The 18,111-nt window shown below is 40.9% G+C and overlaps 1 protein-coding gene and 1 long non-coding RNA gene across 4 annotated transcripts in view; one reads left to right on the top strand and one right to left on the bottom strand.

The window, feature by feature from the left end:
- The window catches only part of cacna1fb (calcium channel, voltage-dependent, L type, alpha 1F subunit), a 60,468-nt gene extending 42,577 nt beyond the window's left edge, over nt 1-17,891 (top strand). Inside the window, exons 29-51 of one of the 3 annotated variants that reach the window (XM_042408045.1) lie at nt 702-903; nt 1,916-2,074; nt 2,176-2,286; nt 3,470-3,553; nt 3,985-4,113; nt 4,223-4,288; nt 5,067-5,158; nt 5,603-5,762; nt 6,767-6,894; nt 7,935-8,031; nt 8,133-8,235; nt 9,966-10,067; nt 10,875-11,005; nt 11,095-11,232; nt 12,692-12,752; nt 12,858-13,080; nt 14,198-14,305; nt 14,494-14,600; nt 14,928-15,040; nt 15,126-15,360; nt 16,027-16,089; nt 17,216-17,316; nt 17,401-17,891. In XM_042408045.1, coding sequence (XP_042263979.1) covers nt 702-903; nt 1,916-2,074; nt 2,176-2,286; nt 3,470-3,553; nt 3,985-4,113; nt 4,223-4,288; nt 5,067-5,158; nt 5,603-5,762; nt 6,767-6,894; nt 7,935-8,031; nt 8,133-8,235; nt 9,966-10,067; nt 10,875-11,005; nt 11,095-11,232; nt 12,692-12,752; nt 12,858-13,080; nt 14,198-14,305; nt 14,494-14,600; nt 14,928-15,040; nt 15,126-15,360; nt 16,027-16,089; nt 17,216-17,316; nt 17,401-17,664 — 2,977 coding nt within the window. In that variant the 3' untranslated portion in view covers nt 17,665-17,891. Of the gene's footprint in view, nt 1-701; nt 904-1,915; nt 2,075-2,175; nt 2,287-3,469; nt 3,554-3,984; nt 4,114-4,222; nt 4,289-5,066; nt 5,159-5,602; nt 5,763-6,766; nt 6,895-7,934; nt 8,032-8,132; nt 8,236-9,965; nt 10,068-10,874; nt 11,006-11,094; nt 11,233-12,691; nt 12,753-12,857; nt 13,081-14,197; nt 14,306-14,463; nt 14,601-14,927; nt 15,041-15,125; nt 15,361-16,026; nt 16,090-17,215; nt 17,317-17,400 lie in introns of all 3 variants that reach the window. The other 2 variants (XM_042408044.1, XM_042408043.1) reach the window with 2 other exon arrangements.
- Nucleotides 5,681-10,025, bottom strand: LOC121895152. Its single transcript, XR_006095699.1, has 4 exons — nt 9,950-10,025; nt 7,872-8,024; nt 6,740-6,872; nt 5,681-5,764 (listed from the first exon to the last, which is right to left on the bottom strand). It is a non-coding gene; the product is annotated as an uncharacterized LOC121895152 (long non-coding RNA).
- Nucleotides 17,892-18,111: the final 220 nt, after the last annotated feature.

Below are 18,111 nucleotides of genomic sequence, written 5' to 3'. Positions count from 1 at the left end.
TGACAAGTTTAGAGGGAAAAATCACTATTTGGTGATTTGGCTATTTGGTTTCCGTAGCTTTGGTTGCTAAGGTTGTCCACTCATGTATTTTTAGATCAGATTTCGTCTTGAATATGTACAGATGTATTTGAGAAGTTGATATTTAGAGTGTAGAACAAGAAAAAGTAGTGAAATCTTACTACTATAGTTTGCTTCATGGCTTGTCGATGTAGCCTCCGGAATGGCTGGAAGTCAATCATGACGTAACTTCCTGAAGCTGACCAATCAGAACAGAGTGGAGCTCATCAGGAGGCGGGGCCTTAAAGAGACAGTAGCTAAAACAGCCTGTTTCAGACAGAGGCTGAACTGAGGGGCTGCATAAAGGACCAGTCGAAGATAAATAAGGAGTTTTTAACTGGAAATCATGCAAAGATATTCCAGTAGAGCCCCAGAAAATGAATATATAGATCTGGAAATGTGCTAAATATGGCCTCTTTAAATAACAGAGGCCCGAGGATTGAGCCCTGAGGAACTCCGTACTTCATTTTTTTCTGCTCAGATACACAGTAAGATAAGAAAATCTCTACAACTGTCTACCTCGCTCATAGAGAAGTGAGACACTCAGACTGTGATTGACGAGTTGCACCGCTGACAAGAAACAAACAAACAAACAAACAAACAGAGCAGGTTGATAACTGCATATTTAACCCCTCCCTCTCCAGTCTGCTGTATAAGGCCATCGACGCTAACGGGGAGAACTCTGGTCCCATCTACAACTACCGAGTGGAGATCTCCATCTTCTTCATCGTCTACATCATCATCATCGCCTTCTTCATGATGAACATCTTTGTGGGTTTTGTCATCATCACCTTCAGAGAACAGGGAGAGCAAGAGTACAAGAACTGCGAGCTGGACAAGAACCAGGTAAACTCACCTGTCCACCTGTCTGTGGTACATACAGTTTTGGTTACTTTTATCTTTATTATGGATGTTTAATATCACATGTAGAACTAATACATCCTCAATGCTTTTAAACTTGTTAATGAATTACATCAACAGTCACTGAGTCATCCAAACAAAAGCACACAGAACATGAACTAGTTCCTGTGTTTCCTCGTCCTGATCAAACTCAGTCACTGAGTAGCTCTTAAAATCATTGCAGAATGAATAATGAAAATATGAACTAACTGGATGAATCTTCTTACTATGGAAGCCCATAACAAGATTATAAAAAAATATGGGATGAAGAGTCACAATTTGGATTCAACTCATAATTTTGACTTTTATATCTCATAATTTTAACTTTTATCTTATTATTTTTACTTTTTGTCTCATAATATTTACATTTGTCTCACAATTTTGACTTTTATCTCATAATTTTGACTTAATAAATCAAAATGAATATTTTTTTAATCATCATGACAAAGTTTTTAAAAAGTTTTTTCATTTTGCTGGCATAAAGTGACTTCCATATATTACTGACCTATAAGGTGGCAAATGCAGGTGTAAAGCATAAAAAAACATTTTTTGTGGCAAATTTCACAAGGTGCACAGTGACTTAAATACCCAACTTACAGGAGTGTTTCTAGAAATGTACATTTTTAGTTTTCCTTTAACTAGACAAGTATCAAATTTCAATCCACCTTTGTGAAAGAACTGTCAAATTATTACATCTCCAGTGGACGGTGATGCATTTCCCAGCTTTCAATCAGAAAGGAGATTCACATGATATTGAATCATGTGAATCTGTATTTAACGATATACTGTATCATGATGAGTGCACAGAGATAAATGTGTTTATAGAATAAAAGAATCAAAATAGACAAACAATAAAAAACTTTGCTTCTTTCAGCAAAAACAAAACAAAATCTCACCATGGAAACATTACCTCTCAGACTCTAGTTGTGAATATTTTGTCTTTCTGTCTCCTCTGCAGCGTCAGTGTGTAGAATATGCTCTGAAAGCTCAGCCGCTGAAACTTTACATCCCAAAGAATCCGGTTCAGTATAAATTCTGGTCCATCATCAACTCGACCGGCTTCGAATACGTCATGTTCGTCCTCATCCTGCTCAACACCGTCACGCTGGCTATTCAGGTTAATCTCTCTCTCTCTCCAACCTGTCACTCAAACTCTGACTCGTACTGACTGACATGAATCCCTGTGTGTGACGTGTGTGTGTGTTTCCTGTCCTGCAGCACTACGAGCAGTCGAAAGACTTCAGCTACGTCATGGACATCCTCAACATGGTGTTCACTGGACTCTTCACTGTGGAGATGGTGCTGAAGCTGCTCGCTCTCCGACTCAGAGTGAGAACACCAAACACACCTACAAAAAAAATACAAATAACTGGTGATATTCAGTCTGTGTGTTCATGTTCTGATCTACCAACAAGTATTGTGATTTATCTTCTTCCTCACTGTGTCCAAAAACGATGAAAAACACATCAGTGAGCCACACAGTTGCGCTTTGATGACATGTTTCTTCATCACCATGAACACACGCTGTAGTTTCGTTTGACTCAATCCAACACACGCTGTCCTGCAGCCAGAAATACTCACTAGAGCATCAAATGTGGATTCATCCGCCACTGAAAATAGTCCTGAACAAATGCAATATTTCCTCCTGTTTTTCTGAGACTCTTTAAAACATGAAACTATATATTTATGAGGAGTTTTTTTTTATGATCTTCAGTAGGAACCAATGAGCTTGGAGCTTAATTATATAAAATGAAGTCCCAAAATGACAAATACTTCCAGCATTCGGTTCTGAGTTGTTTAAATAGTTTAAATATGAAACTTCACTGTATATTTGTGAGTTATATTTAAAGATCTTCAGAAGGAATCAATGGGCTTGTAGCTCAGAGCCACAGACAGAGTTGGGAAGGAGGAAAGAATTTTAAAATCATCTCCCAACTAAACTTTATATGCAGTAATTATTTAAAGCAGCAGGAATGGAGCTTGTTTATATAAGAACGTCCCAAAGCAACAAACCCTCCCAGCATCACATTGGACCCAGTCAGGGAGTCTTTGGTTCTGAGTTGTGTATATCTGCTTGCAGGTCTAGTTTAAAAGTATTTTTAAAGATCATCAGTAGGAACCAATGAGCTTGGAGCTGAGAGACACAGATAGAGTAGGGAAGAAGGAAAGTACTGAGAGACTAGAGGACTAACACATTGTTGGTTTGAGTCTGTACATTTTGGAGCTATAAATATCTCAGATGTGCCGATCACAGATATAAATCTGTAGTTCCAAAAATATAGAACAAGATGATTCCAGACAGAATAACAAAAGAAATAACATAATCCATTAATATGATCTTTTTTTTGATATTACTGAGGCTCAGAATATCTTATCAACATGTTTTTTATATTTTAGAGCACTGACACTCTCCTCTGTCTGTTCAGATACTGATATTTGACCTGTGAGGAAACCCAGTGGACAGTCTGAATGAGTGTTTAACACCTTTATGTCTCGTTTTTTTTTTTTCCAGCATTATTTCATAGACGCCTGGAACTCGTTCGATGCTCTGATCGTGGTCGGCAGCGTGGTCGACATCGTGGTCACTGAGTTCAGTGTGAGTAAAAACACTATAAATACTGTTCATGTTGTCTTCTTTAGTATTATTATGTTTTATTCAGCTGCTGGTCTTTTAAAACAATACGACTGCACCTTATATACTGGATTATTATTTCTATTATTAGTATTATTATCAGTAGTGGATGTACCATATTTCAAAATGTTATACTGCAGTGTATTATATTATATACTGTATATTATTATAAATTGATTTCAGTGTTTTTAGATTAATATAATATAATTTTGATCAGAAATATCCTCTTAATTTAACTTTTCATGTTTTTGCATAATTTTTAAAATATTTTTTTACCTGCTGCACCCACAAAATTCTTTGTAATTTTCATTTTCTACATTTTTCTTCATTAATTAAATTGTAATATTTGTATTTGTGAGCACTGCTGCTGACGTCACTGTAAACGTTTGTCTCAGAGCGGAGAGGACAGCTCTCGAGTGTCCATCACCTTCTTCCGTCTGTTTCGAGTGATGCGATTGGTCAAGCTGCTGAGCAAAGGGGAGGGGATTCGTACGCTGCTGTGGACGTTCATCAAATCGCTGCAGGTCAGAGGGGCGGGGCTAACCAGGCGGCTGCTGCATTGCTTCGGAGCACAGCGGCAGAGTCTAACCTCCTTCTCCTCCTCCTCTCTCTCTCTCTCTGTCTCTCCTGCAGGCTCTGCCTTACGTCGCTCTGCTCATCGCCATGATCTTCTTCATCTACGCCGTCATCGGCATGCAGGTGAGTTTGAACAGGTGATCCTGCAGGAAGTTAACAATCTGTTTGTTCTGATAGCTGCCCCCTTTGTGTTGATGTTGCTGTAAATCTGCTCTGAGGTGCTGATTTTTTTTGGTTACTTCAGCACAGTGCAGCCAACTCACAGAAAGATGTTTTTTAGAGAAAGATGCATCACTCTGTCGTGTTATTTCAATAACAGGAAGGAGATTCAGGTGTTTCCCTTCGGTCAATGACGAGGCCCGGGGTTTGTTTGACCTTCTGCTCACTCATACAGAACAATTACAACCAGCAAATCAATTAGAGTCATCAAATTAATGAAACCTTTACTACGGCTTAAAATGTGCCATCAACATGGTTTTTATATCCCTGAAACCCAGACAATCTCCTCTAATCTCCCAAACATGGTGATTTGTGCTGTATTGAAAACTTCTGCACATAAGACAAAAAAAATTACAAGATTTAAATTGGTTTTTTGTTTTAAGTCTCCTACAGTGTATATAGTACATTTCTGAATAGCCTAACTTGTCCTGAAGAAAACAATATACAGCAGTCTGGGTGACATACAGTGACTCTGTCGTAAGACTATAAATTAAATTAAAAACAAGCAAAAAAAAAACCCATAAAGAGTCAAAGAAATAAAACTAAAGAAATGTTTTATCTGCCGAAGACTTTAGAAATACAGACAGATACAAAAAAACTGCGGAAATACATTTTAAAGATGTAATTAAAAACACAGGTTGAACTTCCACTCTCTCTTTCTTTCTGTTTTTCTCTCTGTCAGACGTTCGGGAAGGTAGCGATGCAGTCTCACACTCAGATCAACAGGAACAACAACTTCCAGACTTTTCCTCAGGCCGTTCTCCTCCTCTTCAGGTCAGATCTTCTTCCTGTTGCGCCTCCTCTTCCTCCCTCCATGCACTAACATCACTTTATCACTCCTGGTGTCCCACAGGGCTCCGCTCTGGGTCCTCTGCTGCTTAATTTTTTTTCATTTTTCATTCTTTGTCTTTTCGTCCTATTAGGCAACTAAACTCAATCTTAAACACATATCAGCTGTTGTAAATTAATGTAATGATCATAAAATTATAACATGAAAGTCAGGAAGGGAACAGAACTTAGTGTCAGGTTAATTTTAGGAAAGCTAAATAACGTAAAATATCTGCGACTGAATCTCCAGAACTCAGTGAAACAGATATGAAATGTTCTTGTGCAGGATATCTGTTTGGTTGTGTTCTGTTTTTTGTTTTTTTTTAACTGTGCTCTTTGTGTGTGTGTGTGTGTGTGTGTGTGTGTGTGTGTGTGTGTGTGTCGCTGCAGGTGTGCTACAGGTGAGGCGTGGCAGGAGATCATGTTGGCCAGTCTGCCGGGGAAACGCTGTGATCCCGAGTCAGACTACGAACCAGGAGAAGAGTTCACCTGCGGCAGCAACTTCGCCATCGTTTATTTCATCAGCTTCTTCATGCTGTGTGCTTTCCTGGTCTGAACAAACACACACACACACACACATATATGAATATATATACTGTATATATATACACACATTTCATGCTCGAGGTAGTATACAAATAATACATCAATACAGAAATAAAAAACAAAAGCAACAATGAATAAATTAAAAATAAATGATCATATTCATCAAATTAGGCTCTAGTTTTCATAATATACTGATTTTTGCTAATAAAGACACATTTTCTTGACAGACATTGAATCAGCAGAAATACCAAATAAAATAAATTCATTTTAAATTTGAGTTTAGTATTTGATTTTTTTGTTTAAAAAGTGATTAAAATGAGACCAAAAGACTTTGAGTAAAGGTTCAGTCTTAAAAACGATGAGTTACAGTTTCATCTGTGAATTAGGGTCAATACTTAACTTTTATTTTATAATAACTTAATTAAACACACGTGCAATATTTTCAGAGACTTCTTGCATCTTATAGTAAAACAGAAGAAATGCTGGGTAAAGTTGAAGATGAATATGAGATTTTTTCATCAGAAGTTTGCTCGGGTGGTGACGGTAGACGGTGTCGGGAAGTTGCAGTTGTCTCAGTTTTGTCAGAGTAAAAATATACAAATTATTCCTCTGGATTTCGTCCTTGATACGTTTATTGTTAGCTTTTGTGCTCAAAACAGCATCTTAATTCCCTGTTTTACAATTCTGGTGAAGTTTGATAAATAAAATCTCTGATTGCGGAAGTTTAATACCTGACTGAATCTCCCACTTAACTGTCAGAGCTCCAGTTGCATTGTGGGTAATGTAGGCGCAGGTTTTGACAAGGAAGAAGAATGTGTGGAATAAAAAAAGACAAGGGAAGATATTTCTGGTTCTGCTGAGTCAATTTTCATCCTCTTAAAAACATTAATAATTTTTGTTATGTGTTACAGGAGTGAATTAAAAGATCTGAGCAGGACTCCTTTAAAACAAAACTACGTATCTTTGACTAAATGTCCTCACTTTTTTTGGACCTTTTGTCTCCTTCAGATCATCAACTTGTTCGTCGCCGTCATCATGGACAACTTTGACTATCTGACACGTGATTGGTCGATTCTTGGGCCGCATCACCTGGACGAGTTCAAGAGGATCTGGTCTGAATACGATCCAGAAGCCAAGTATGACACACACACACACACAAATACACACACACACACACACACACACACACATACACACAAATACACACACACACACACACACACACACACACACACACACACACAAATACACACACACACACACACACACAGACAAACACAATTATTAGCACTCTTTAACGCAAAAACTGAAATCAGGAGCAACTGTTTACTGGCTGGAGTGAGTTCATTATTTTCTGACGTAACATTGTCATAAATGTTTTTATTTAAATGAATTCTGACAGTATGAAGGTCGATGGTTTCATCTCTTCCTGCTGGACGGAGGACAGACGTGACATTTATTCCAGAGCTGGCAACCATTTCTACTCGTAATTTCAGTTGTCTCTCCAGTTCAGATAAAATCCAGATATTTAAAACTCTTTCATTTACAGATCATAAATCTGATCACAATCTGTCTCGGTTTTCTCGGCCAACAGCCTCCAGTCCTTTTCTAATATTTGATAGCGATCTGTTCTGCTTAAGATGCATGAACGAGTGAATAAAAGATGGTGACAAGACAGTTTACATCTCAAGAACCCACTGACTCGGCTCCAGGACGCTGCCAAGCAGCAGGATTATACGGATGTATGATGAATAATTGTTTCAGAAAAAGATTTCTGACATTTTGTTCTCATCCAACATGAGGCCAAAACGTAACCATCACTTAGAATCAGATTTATTCGCCGCGTAGCAAGTACAAGGAATTCAATTCGGTCCAGATGTCAACAGAAAAGCAATAAATATGAACATGAAACAATAAACATAAACACAAACAGTCCAGTAATTTAATTATTTTAGAGATTGTGTGTAGTGTGGGTGAACTATGTGCTTTCATTGACATTGATAAAAACTGTGTGTGCAAAAAAAGCAGAATATAAATAGAAGTAATTCTAACAAAGTAAAACTGACGTATATCAGCAAAGAAAAAACATGAATATACATCATCACAGACTTACAGAAGATAGTAGAATATCTGTATTGTGTCGTATTTTATCGTATTGTGTTCTCTTCTCTCTCAGGGGTCGTATTAAACACCTGGACGTTGTCGCTCTGCTCAGGAGGATTCAGCCTCCTCTGGGTTTTGGGAAGCTCTGTCCTCACAGAGTAGCCTGTAAGGTAAAGAAAATATCACATCTCAGTAATAAAAAGTTCAGTATACTGGGGGATTTGTTGCTACAGTCTTACAGTCTCCTCCTCCTCCTCCTCCTCCTCCTCAGCGTCTGGTAGCGATGAACATGCCTCTGAACGCTGACGGGATGGTGACGTATAACGCGACGCTCTTTGCTCTGGTTCGCACGGCGCTGAAGATCAAGACTGAAGGTATCTGACTACATTTGTTTCCATCTACATTTTTACTTGGATTTTCAATTTGTGTTTTTAAAAAACACCTGAGTGGAAATTTAATTTAAAAAAAAAAAAGGTTAAAATATGTTAAAAAGTGTTTGTTCTTATCTGAGGTGTAAAAGTTGGTGTGTGGATAAAAAGCAAATGTAAATGGACTTAGTGAATAGATGATGATGTAAATGAAGCATGTGACTGTCACTGAATAGACAAAAACATCAGATCGGCCATATGTCTGTTTCCGCTCAGCTGCTCCCAGTACAACCCCCCCAGTAAGGGTCAGCTCAGTGAATTTTACTGGACATTAAGTATGCTGATATAGTACGACTGCTCAATAGGCATGGTTATGTAATTAGTGAAAGTGATGAATTCTCAAGAGGTCTCTCCAGGAGAAAGCAGTACAGTGATCCGCAGGATGCTGTCGGTTTAAATCGTGACCGGTTACTGTACTCAGGACAACTGCAAGGAAACAGATGGATGTATTCTAACTGTAGAGAGTACAGCCTACGAGTAAGAAAAGGGAATGTCCGCTTGATTATGAAAGAGCTGGATCCCAGAGGGGTTACACTGAGGAAACATGGGAATGCAAAATTATTGCAAGGGAACACATAAGAAAAAAAGTCTTGTTGTAACCCTTTGGCGGCTCTGTAAGGAGACTGTAATGTTCATCACATTAAAGGAGCAGTCTGTAGGATTTAGTGGCATCTAGTGGTGAGGTTGCAGATTGCAACAAGCTAAATACCTGTCACCCTCCCCGTCCAAGCGTGTAGGAGAACCTACAGTGGCTACGAAACTCGCGAAAAATGTGAAAGGTCCTCTCTAGAGCCAGAGTTTTGTTCGTCCATCCTGGGCTTCCTTTAGAAACATGGCAGTGCAACAAGAGCTGGATAGGGCACCGCCGCTCAGCCATAAAGCATTTTCCCCATAGACCACCATTGTAAAAGAGATATCTGTAAAACTGTTGACAAGACACCTCGAACTGCAAACAACGTCAATTATGACTCTTTTTATTATGAACTTATTATCCATTTGGAGGTTTTATATTGGTAAAACTTTCATCGAGCCGAGAAAAGCGATTGAAAGGTCCGTGATGTCACCACAACGTAAAGTCTATGGGCCGAGCAGGAACTCGCGGGCAGGGCCAGCGGGAGAAACACTACAGCACATATTCTTTTTTTATTTTTTTTTATTTATTTGCACAGTAAAAGCAAAACAGCATAAAACAACACAACAAAAGAGAAGAAACAAATTGTGCAGGTGAGATTTAGAAAACCCCTAGAGGCTAATGGGAGTAATCTCATCTCATTACACATTATAAACAGATACAAAAGTCATGTGATCTACAAAAATAAACAAACAAGCAACCACACAAAATCAAAAGCAAACATAAAGTAGGCAGCACAAACCAAGCATTCAGTGGGCCACACAACGCGGAAGCAAACCCGGAAGCTAGAAACTTTTTTTGGCGAACGCACCAGCCGAGCAGTTCCTATAGGACTGAATGGGCGCCATTTTTAGTCCGGAATATTATATTCCCTTTCTGCCAAGTCCGTTCTGCTAGATGCCACTAAATTCTACACACTGCACCTTTAAAACATGAAAACAAACAGAAATGTCATATCTCCATCACGTTTTCCACCTGGTTTTCCATCATTTTAGCTGGAAATTCAGTTAAAATTTGAGCTACACTCACTATGTGCTGTTGCTAGGTAACCCGGATCAGGAGAACGAGGAGCTGAGGGGGATCATCAAGAAGATCTGGAAGAGAATGAAACCAAAACTGCTAGACGAGGTCATACCACCACATGAAGGTACAAGTACTACAAATACTACTGATACCAATAATACTACTGGAGTGATGCTAAATAGCCTAACATGTTAGCTTAACAAGATGTTAGCTGTTAGCTGGCATGTTGTTGGTTAATGGTAGTGAATGTTTTATTGCTTGCTAAGGTGAGACAGCTGAAGTTGACTTTCTGGCTATTTGGTAGCTCAGGTGGCACGCTAGTTAGCATAGCATGTTGTTAGCATGCAAGTTAGCTTAACATGCTAGTTGGCTTAACATACTGTGTGTTGCTTTGGCGGCTCAGGTGTTGAAAAAATGTCGATCACTGTTTCCAAAAGACGAAGGTGACGTCCACTAATGTCTTGTATTGTCCACAACTCAAAGATATTCAGTTTACTGTCACAGACAACTAAAGAAACCAGAAAATATTCACATTTAAGAAGCTAGAATCAGAGAATTTGGACATTTTGTTCTTAAAAAATGACTCAAAACGATTAGAAAAGCAGCAAATCCTTTCATTTGAGAAGTTGAAACCAGAGAATATTTGGCAAAACGATTAATAGATTAACAAAATACTTGGCAAGTTTTCTGCAATCGACTAATCAATTAATCTAATTAGTGGCTACAGTCAGATGAAGCTGCCTATCAAGCCAGTGTAGGTCAGCCTGAGCAGATACAGTGTACATATAAGGCCGAGTCATCTTTTAACATGAATACTGGGCTTCCAGGAATGGTCACTACTACACTTTTGGCACATTTTACTGTGTATTGATAACTGCTACCACAAGTAGGCTACTGCTGACTGACCTCTCTCTCCTGTTTCCTCCTGCAGAGGAAGAAGTGACAGTTGGGAAGTTTTACGCCACCTTCCTGATCCAGGATTACTTCAGGAAGTTCAGAAAGAGGAAGGAGAAGGGAGATCTAGAGGGAGAAGCCGACACCACCAACCCGTCTGCCATACAGGTCTGTCTGTCCACGTGTACTGTATATTAAACAGTGTGTAGTTCATAATGTGTGTATTTACATGTATGTTTGTGTGTGTGTGTGTGTAGCTGTGTAAAGCCGGTCTGAAGACTCTGCAGGATCTGGGTCCAGAGATGCGTCTGGCTCTGAATGAGGACCTGGAGGAGGAAGAGGAGGAGGAGGTGATGATGGAGGATGAAGAGATGGAGGAGAACGGTGGATATAAGGTCATTATTTTATCTTACACACACACACAGGTCACACACAGGTTAAAACTAGGTCACTTATGTAGTATTTTTTAAATTGGTGCCCTATGATTAGAGAATACTGAGACGAAGGCTGTAGATTCCCCGTATCGCTCTTAAGGGGGAATCCTAAAACAACCAGAATGCATTGCAAACTGTCCCGTACAGTCCGCTACTGATGGTGTGTTTACAGAAAGCAGGTGGGTTACCAACATTTTTCCTCATTGAGTCTGGATATATTATACTGGTGTGCATTAAACAAACAGCGTGCTGGAGTTAGTCATGTGTATCATTGCAAACTTACTGAGAGTTGTACACAAGCCAGAATGCTGCCAGTGGACAGCCAAAAACACCCTCTTCATTTCAGCTTGGTTTGGGAAATAATCCTGGTCAAAGTTGTGAAAAACTGCAACCAAACGCTGTTTTGTTTATCATTATGGACGACAAGAAACTGGGAACTAAATGCTCAAGCTGAATGCAGCCGCAAAAGTTACAGGTAACACACAGTCGCTGTTGTGCTGTTCTATAATATATATAATAATATAATAATCTGCGAGGAAACAAAGTCAGGTTTACCAAAGCACCACAGAACCTTCAGTTCTGTCTCCATTCTGTCTGCCGATCCTCACCAGGCAGGCTGTAGCCCCGGTGGTCGCTCTCTCCTCCACATTCAGTTGTGTCTGATTCCACATCACGATACTCAGCCTTATAAGTTGTAACCCAGATAGCAAAATTAATGTGGCCCAGATCCACAGACCCACACTCGACACTTTCAGCACTTTTCATCCGCCCCACATACTGATCTGTTTCCCAGATCTGGGCCACAAGCGAGCTGTATGTCAACCAAGAACAAACCAGATAAACCAGAACTGGCCCACATCTAGAATACACATACCTGAGAGCACCACATCTTTACCAAAAAAGGCCCAGATTTCATTTGGGATATTTGGGTCATATTTTCTATTTTAAATTGTGGCCATTTCAGGCTCACATCCATTTTGTGAAGGCCAGAAGAAGACCAGCAGTCATTGCCTGAAGTGGCCCACCTCCGTATGCTATCTGGAAATAGTAGCAACACACCTCTGCTCTGACGTTATATTATAAAGCTAGTTGGGGTTTTTTTTTTGTTTCATTCAGTTTTTCTGTCCACTTGAGGATCAAAATTCTCTGATTTGTCATCAGTGGAATCACAAAGAAACTCAGCAGCTGAAGTTTGTGTGTCAGCTGTGACTGTAGTGTAGCTCCGGTGGTTCTTTCTACTCCATATTCTGTTGTGTCTGATTCCACAACATGATATTCGGCCTGTGTTTAGTAGTATGATATTTTGGTGTCTGCTTTTCCCTATCAGTGAGGTAACATGGTAGACATTGGTGAAGTCGTCCTTTAAGGTTTTTTCGTCTCTCTGATTAAACTTCAGCTGATGCTCTCTGTGTGTCTGCAGGGTGAAAATGGTTTTGGACCAGAAAAAGATCGACGAGGCTCCACACTGACCTCTCCCACAGGTAAATATCAATATTTTTAAATGTGACCTGTATTTAAATGAAAACTGGAAATCTCTTTTGCATCCGTGCATAGTGTGTAACTTGACATCCCTCCTCTGTCTGCAGGGCCTGGTGGCGTTGTAGGTGATGGTGGTGTGTCTAATGGTGGTCTGATCCACCGGGTTGGTTCGCTCACCAAGATGCCAAACGGCAGCGAGCACGACGAACACATCCGCCGCGGAGAAAACATGAGGTCATCTGTCAATCATCACCATCACCGACGGGCCTCAGTGAAGAACAGCGTGCTGGACCACGTCCACAAGAGGCCGTCCTACTACAAACATGGAAGGTAGGTCATCTTACCACTAACATGGAAGGTAGACCATCATACTACTAATATGGAAGGTAGACGGCCATACAAAAAATATGTAAGGTAAGCTGTTGTACTACAAACACTGAAAGGTAGGTCATCCCATTACAAACACTGAAGGTAGGCTGTTGTACTACAAATATGGAAAATAGGCCATCATACTACTAACACTGAAGGTAGCTTGTTGTACTACAATCACAGAAAGTAGGCCTCCAACTACAAACAAAGAAGGTTGGCCACTATTCTACAAACACTGAAGGTAGGCTGTGGTACTACAATTATGAAAGGTAGGCTGTGGTACTACAAACACTGAAGGTAGGCTGTGGTACTACAAACACTGAAAGGTAGGCTGTGGTACTACAATTATGAAAGGTAGGCTGTGGTACTACAATTATGAAAGGTAGGCTGTGGTACTACAAACATCGAAAGGTAGGCTGTGGTACTGCAAACACTGAAAAATAGGCTGTGGTACTACAAACACTGAAGGTAGGCTGTGGTACTGCAAACACTGAAAGGTAGGCTGTGGTACTACAAACATCGAAAGGTAGGCTGTGGTACTACAAACACTGAAAGGTAGGCTGTGGTACTACAAACACTGAAAGGTAGGCTGTGGTACTACAAACACTGAAAGGTAGGCTGTGGTACTACAATTATGAAAGGTAGGCTGTGGCACTACAAACACTGAAGGTAGGCTGTGGTACTACAAACACTGAAAGGTAGGCTGTGGTACTACAATTATGAAAGGTAGGCTGTGGTACTACAAACATCGAAAGGTAGGCTGTGGTACTACAAACATCGAAAGGTAGGCTGTGGTACTACAAACACTGAAGGTAGGCTGTGACACTACAAACACTGAAGGTAGGCCACCATACTATGAACACAGAAGGCTGGCCACTGTACAAATATGGAAGGTAGTTATTTGTATCACAAATATAGAAGGTAGGCTGTCATACCACAAACATTGAAGGTAGGGCTTTCAAATTTGCGGGTCACATAAAGTCAATTAAGAAGATATTCAGGTTGAAACGTGTTGCCGGGGAGCCGTGTGCTTTGACTGACGTGTCTCAGCCCATCACGCTGTCTTCTTCTTCTGCAGGAGAGACTCGAGGGAAAGGTACTGGAGGAACGAAGACATGGAGGCGTACGGAGAGCAGGGTTACTACAGCAGAGAAGAAGACAATGACAGCATCACCTCCAGAGACAGGTACGCACACACAGACGGGTACACACACACAGACAGGTACACACACACAGACAGGTACGCACACACAGACGGGTACACATACACACACACACAGACAGACAGGTAAATGTGTGTCTTATTCTGTGTGTTAAAACGTGTGTGTGTGTGTGTGTTTCCAGGCATTATCCTGACGAGCTTCCTCTGTACAGAGACCACTACAATGGCCACGCCTCCTACACCAACAGTAACTATGGTAACGGCTACAACGAGGGCAGAAGGACGACCCGGAGACGCCTGCTTCCTGCCACGCCCACAGGTGAGATGACTTCAGACAGATCATGATTATATTAATAACATAGACAATTAAATAGATTTATTCATTAAATAATTGACAATAAAATGAATAAGTAAGTGATGAAATATATTTTAAAAAGTGTAAAAAAAATAAATAATAATAAATGATGAAAATATACTTCTCTAAATTAATTTAAAAAGTGGGCAAATAAATATCCAAATAAATTATATATTTTTTAAAAGTGCTATATAAATAAAGATTGCTATTATCATTATCAGTGTGACATCATCACTGTCAGTGTGACATCATCAGTGACAGCTGAGCGTTTGTTTCGTTGTCGTGTGTCAGGTCGGAAGCCTTCATTTAACATCCAGTGTCTGAGACGTCAGGGCAGCAGCGACGACCTGCCGATCCCCGGAACGTACCACCCCACCTCCCCTCCACGCCGCACACGCACACAGGTACACACACACACACACACACACAGTTATACAAAAACACACACACACACACAGACATTAACACACACTCGTCTTCTCTCTGCAGCAGCAGACGTATGGCAGTTATGAGTCTCGTCTCTCATCCGGTCGCTCATCTGCGGCCTCCTCGGCGTCCTGGGCGAATCCTTGTCCTCGCCGCGGTCGCCTACTTTATGCTCCTCTCATCCTGGTGGAGGAGGAAGGCAGCCCTTCATGGGGAAGAGGGGGAGGAGGAGGAGGAGGAGGAGGTGGAGTAGGAGGAGGAGCAGGAGGAGAGGGCAAGAAGGGAGTAGCAGGACGAGGTGAGGACTGTTAGCATTCGTACATTATTACCTTCACTGCTAATCGTAGTCACAAAAATGTATTTAAGCGTCCAAATGAGTCAAATCAAGTAGATATCTTTCAACGTTACAGTCTTTTTAGTGCCAAAGTTCCTCTTTTTGTTACTATACTTCCACCTGCAGCTCAACAGGGAAACACTGTCCGAGGAAACACAAAGAGGGAATTTGATGCTAAAAAGACTGTAAATGTGTCAGATATCCACTTGATATGACTAACTCAGACTGATGAAGCTAAATAGAAGCTTCACACAGACTTTTAAATGACTGTGTGGACACACTGTGGATTTTATCCTCCATCACTTACATTGAAAACACATTTGATGGATCTTTTAATATCCAGTATGAACAGGAGGAATGATTACAGCGAGGAAAACCTCTTTCACTGTTCATACGGACACCTGACTGTTGTTGTAAGATACACTTGAAAAACTGTGAACGTGTCCTTTAACTACAAACTCAGTAATAAACATGTAGTTGACTGAATGTCTCTCTGACAGTTAATAACATTATAAAGCTGCGTTAAGGTAGAAAATATAAATATATAAAACCAGTTCTGTTGTATTGGATCATATCTGATTAAACTGGTGGCCTCTGAGTGAAAACATGTTGCTGTATTTTGTCCATCAGGTGTCAGTGTGACCGGTGCAGCGCCCAGACCGGCCTGGTACGGTGGCCCTGCAGGGACATCAGGTAGGAAGAATGAACAACACAAAGGTTAAACTGTATATTTTATTACCGACGTCCTCCTGTGATTTTAATCCTGTCTGATCGAGGGTCTGATGAGCACAGATTATAAATATGAATGTTTTTAAAATTTCCTTTCATATTCATCCTGCATGTGACATGAACGTGACTACAGCTGCAACTAATCATTATCATGTCAATGTCAGAAAATAGTGACAAATGCTTGTTTCTGCAAATACCTCCGTCTACATAAAAATGCCAAATGCTCCTCCTACTGGGCATGTGTAGAGGGCAGACAAGCAAGTTAGCCACAGAAAACCAGCGAAGAAGAACCAGGATGCTGTTTCCGTTTCTGCATCGGTTTCCTGACATTTGCAGTGGATTCCAACAGTTTGAGCAGAGAAAGGCGGTAGATAACTATGATTAACTCTGAACAAGCTGTCAAGGTAGAAAATAGAACAACACCCGCATGAAGTCATCCGCCATTGTTGTGTTTCTTCTTCTTCTGCCAATGAAGCGCCGCGCTACTGCCACCATCTGTTCTGTCACTGATATGACAGCGTGTCTACAAAGCTCCGTTCTCCCCCGAACAAACAACAACACCAAGCCGGCGTTTCACGTTTACACACTCTGGAGGACGTTTTGGAAAAGCTTCGTTTTCAGGGGAGAAAAACGCCGTTTTAGTCTGTTTCTGCAGTAAAAGCGTCGTTTTCACCCGTCATGAATTTATTTCCTTCGCAGTGGAAAAACACGTCACAAGAACCTTCAGAAACTCCTGCAGCTCAAACTGAGCTAACAAACACTTTTACTGCTGACTGATAAACAAACTGGGAGAAACTCGCTAGCCTAGCAACATTAATGCTACAAACAACCCATAATGCAACATTCCCTGTAGTCATTTTACACCAGAACACTCAAAAATAATATCTGATGTTGTGAACATGTGACTACACACTCTTTCAAACATAATTTCCAAAATTAAATATGGTCTTATATTCAGGCCAATACGGTAGCTGCCGATTAATTTTCTTTCAATTCACTAATTGATTACTAATTGATTACTAATTGATTGATGGTTGCAGCTGTGTTCCTGTTTGAAGCGGTCATGTGACTGTGTTTTGTTTTCTTGTAGCTCCTCCTCCGTACAGAGCATACACCACCCTCAGAGTTCCCTCTCAGCTCGGCGCTCAGTTCACAGAGAAACGAGGATCAGCTGACAGTCTGGTGGAGGCGGTGAGCATCGATATTGATCGATCAGATATTGATCAGTAGGTGTGTTAAACTGAAGCCGCTGACTGTCGGTTCTTCTCTCTGCAGGTTCTGATCTCTGAGGGTCTCGGCCTTTACGCACGGGATCCGAAGTTTGTGGCGTTTGCGAAGCGGGAGATCGCCGACGCGTGTCACATGACGGTGGATGAGATGGAGTCGGCCGCCAACGACCTGCTCGGCTCCGGGAGCCACACTTTCCTCGGCAACGCCGGCGCCGACCCCGCCGCGCTCTACAGCGACGAGGAGCCGATCAGGACGGGCCGCGACGAGGACGAGCTGGCGGACGAGATGACCTGCGTGACATCGTTCTGACGGGCTGACGCTCTGGACCAATCAATGATAAGAGAGAGAGAGAGGACCTGAGAGAGGCGGGGCATCAGTGATTGACAGGACATTTGACCAATCAGCTGACAAGACAGAGAAGCGTTGGAGTTACTCAAAGTTTAAGATTTTTGACCAATAGGAGGAAACAGAGAGAGTAAAGGTTAAAGGTCACTGTTGATGTAAATGTTGTCATTTTATGGACAGAATTTAAATGAGAGAGGAGGAGTTTAAGAGGGAAGAAGAAGAAACAATAATAAGGAAAGAACAGAGAAAGAAACGATAAAAAGGAAAGAAGAAGAAGACAAAAAGAGGGAAGAAGAGAGAAAGGATAAACATTTAAGGAAAGAGGTTAGGAAGAAGGAAAGGAAGGAAGAGTAAAGGGAAGAAGAGCGGGATGGTGGTTGAAACAGGATAAAGAGGAAAAAAATGGAGGAA

This window comes from Thunnus maccoyii, chromosome 4, assembly GCF_910596095.1.
Source record: "Thunnus maccoyii chromosome 4, fThuMac1.1, whole genome shotgun sequence".
NCBI lineage: Eukaryota > Metazoa > Chordata > Actinopteri > Scombriformes > Scombridae > Thunnus > Thunnus maccoyii.
Note: the sequence above shows the minus strand (reverse complement) of the source record. Positions and strands in the feature narration are given on the sequence as shown.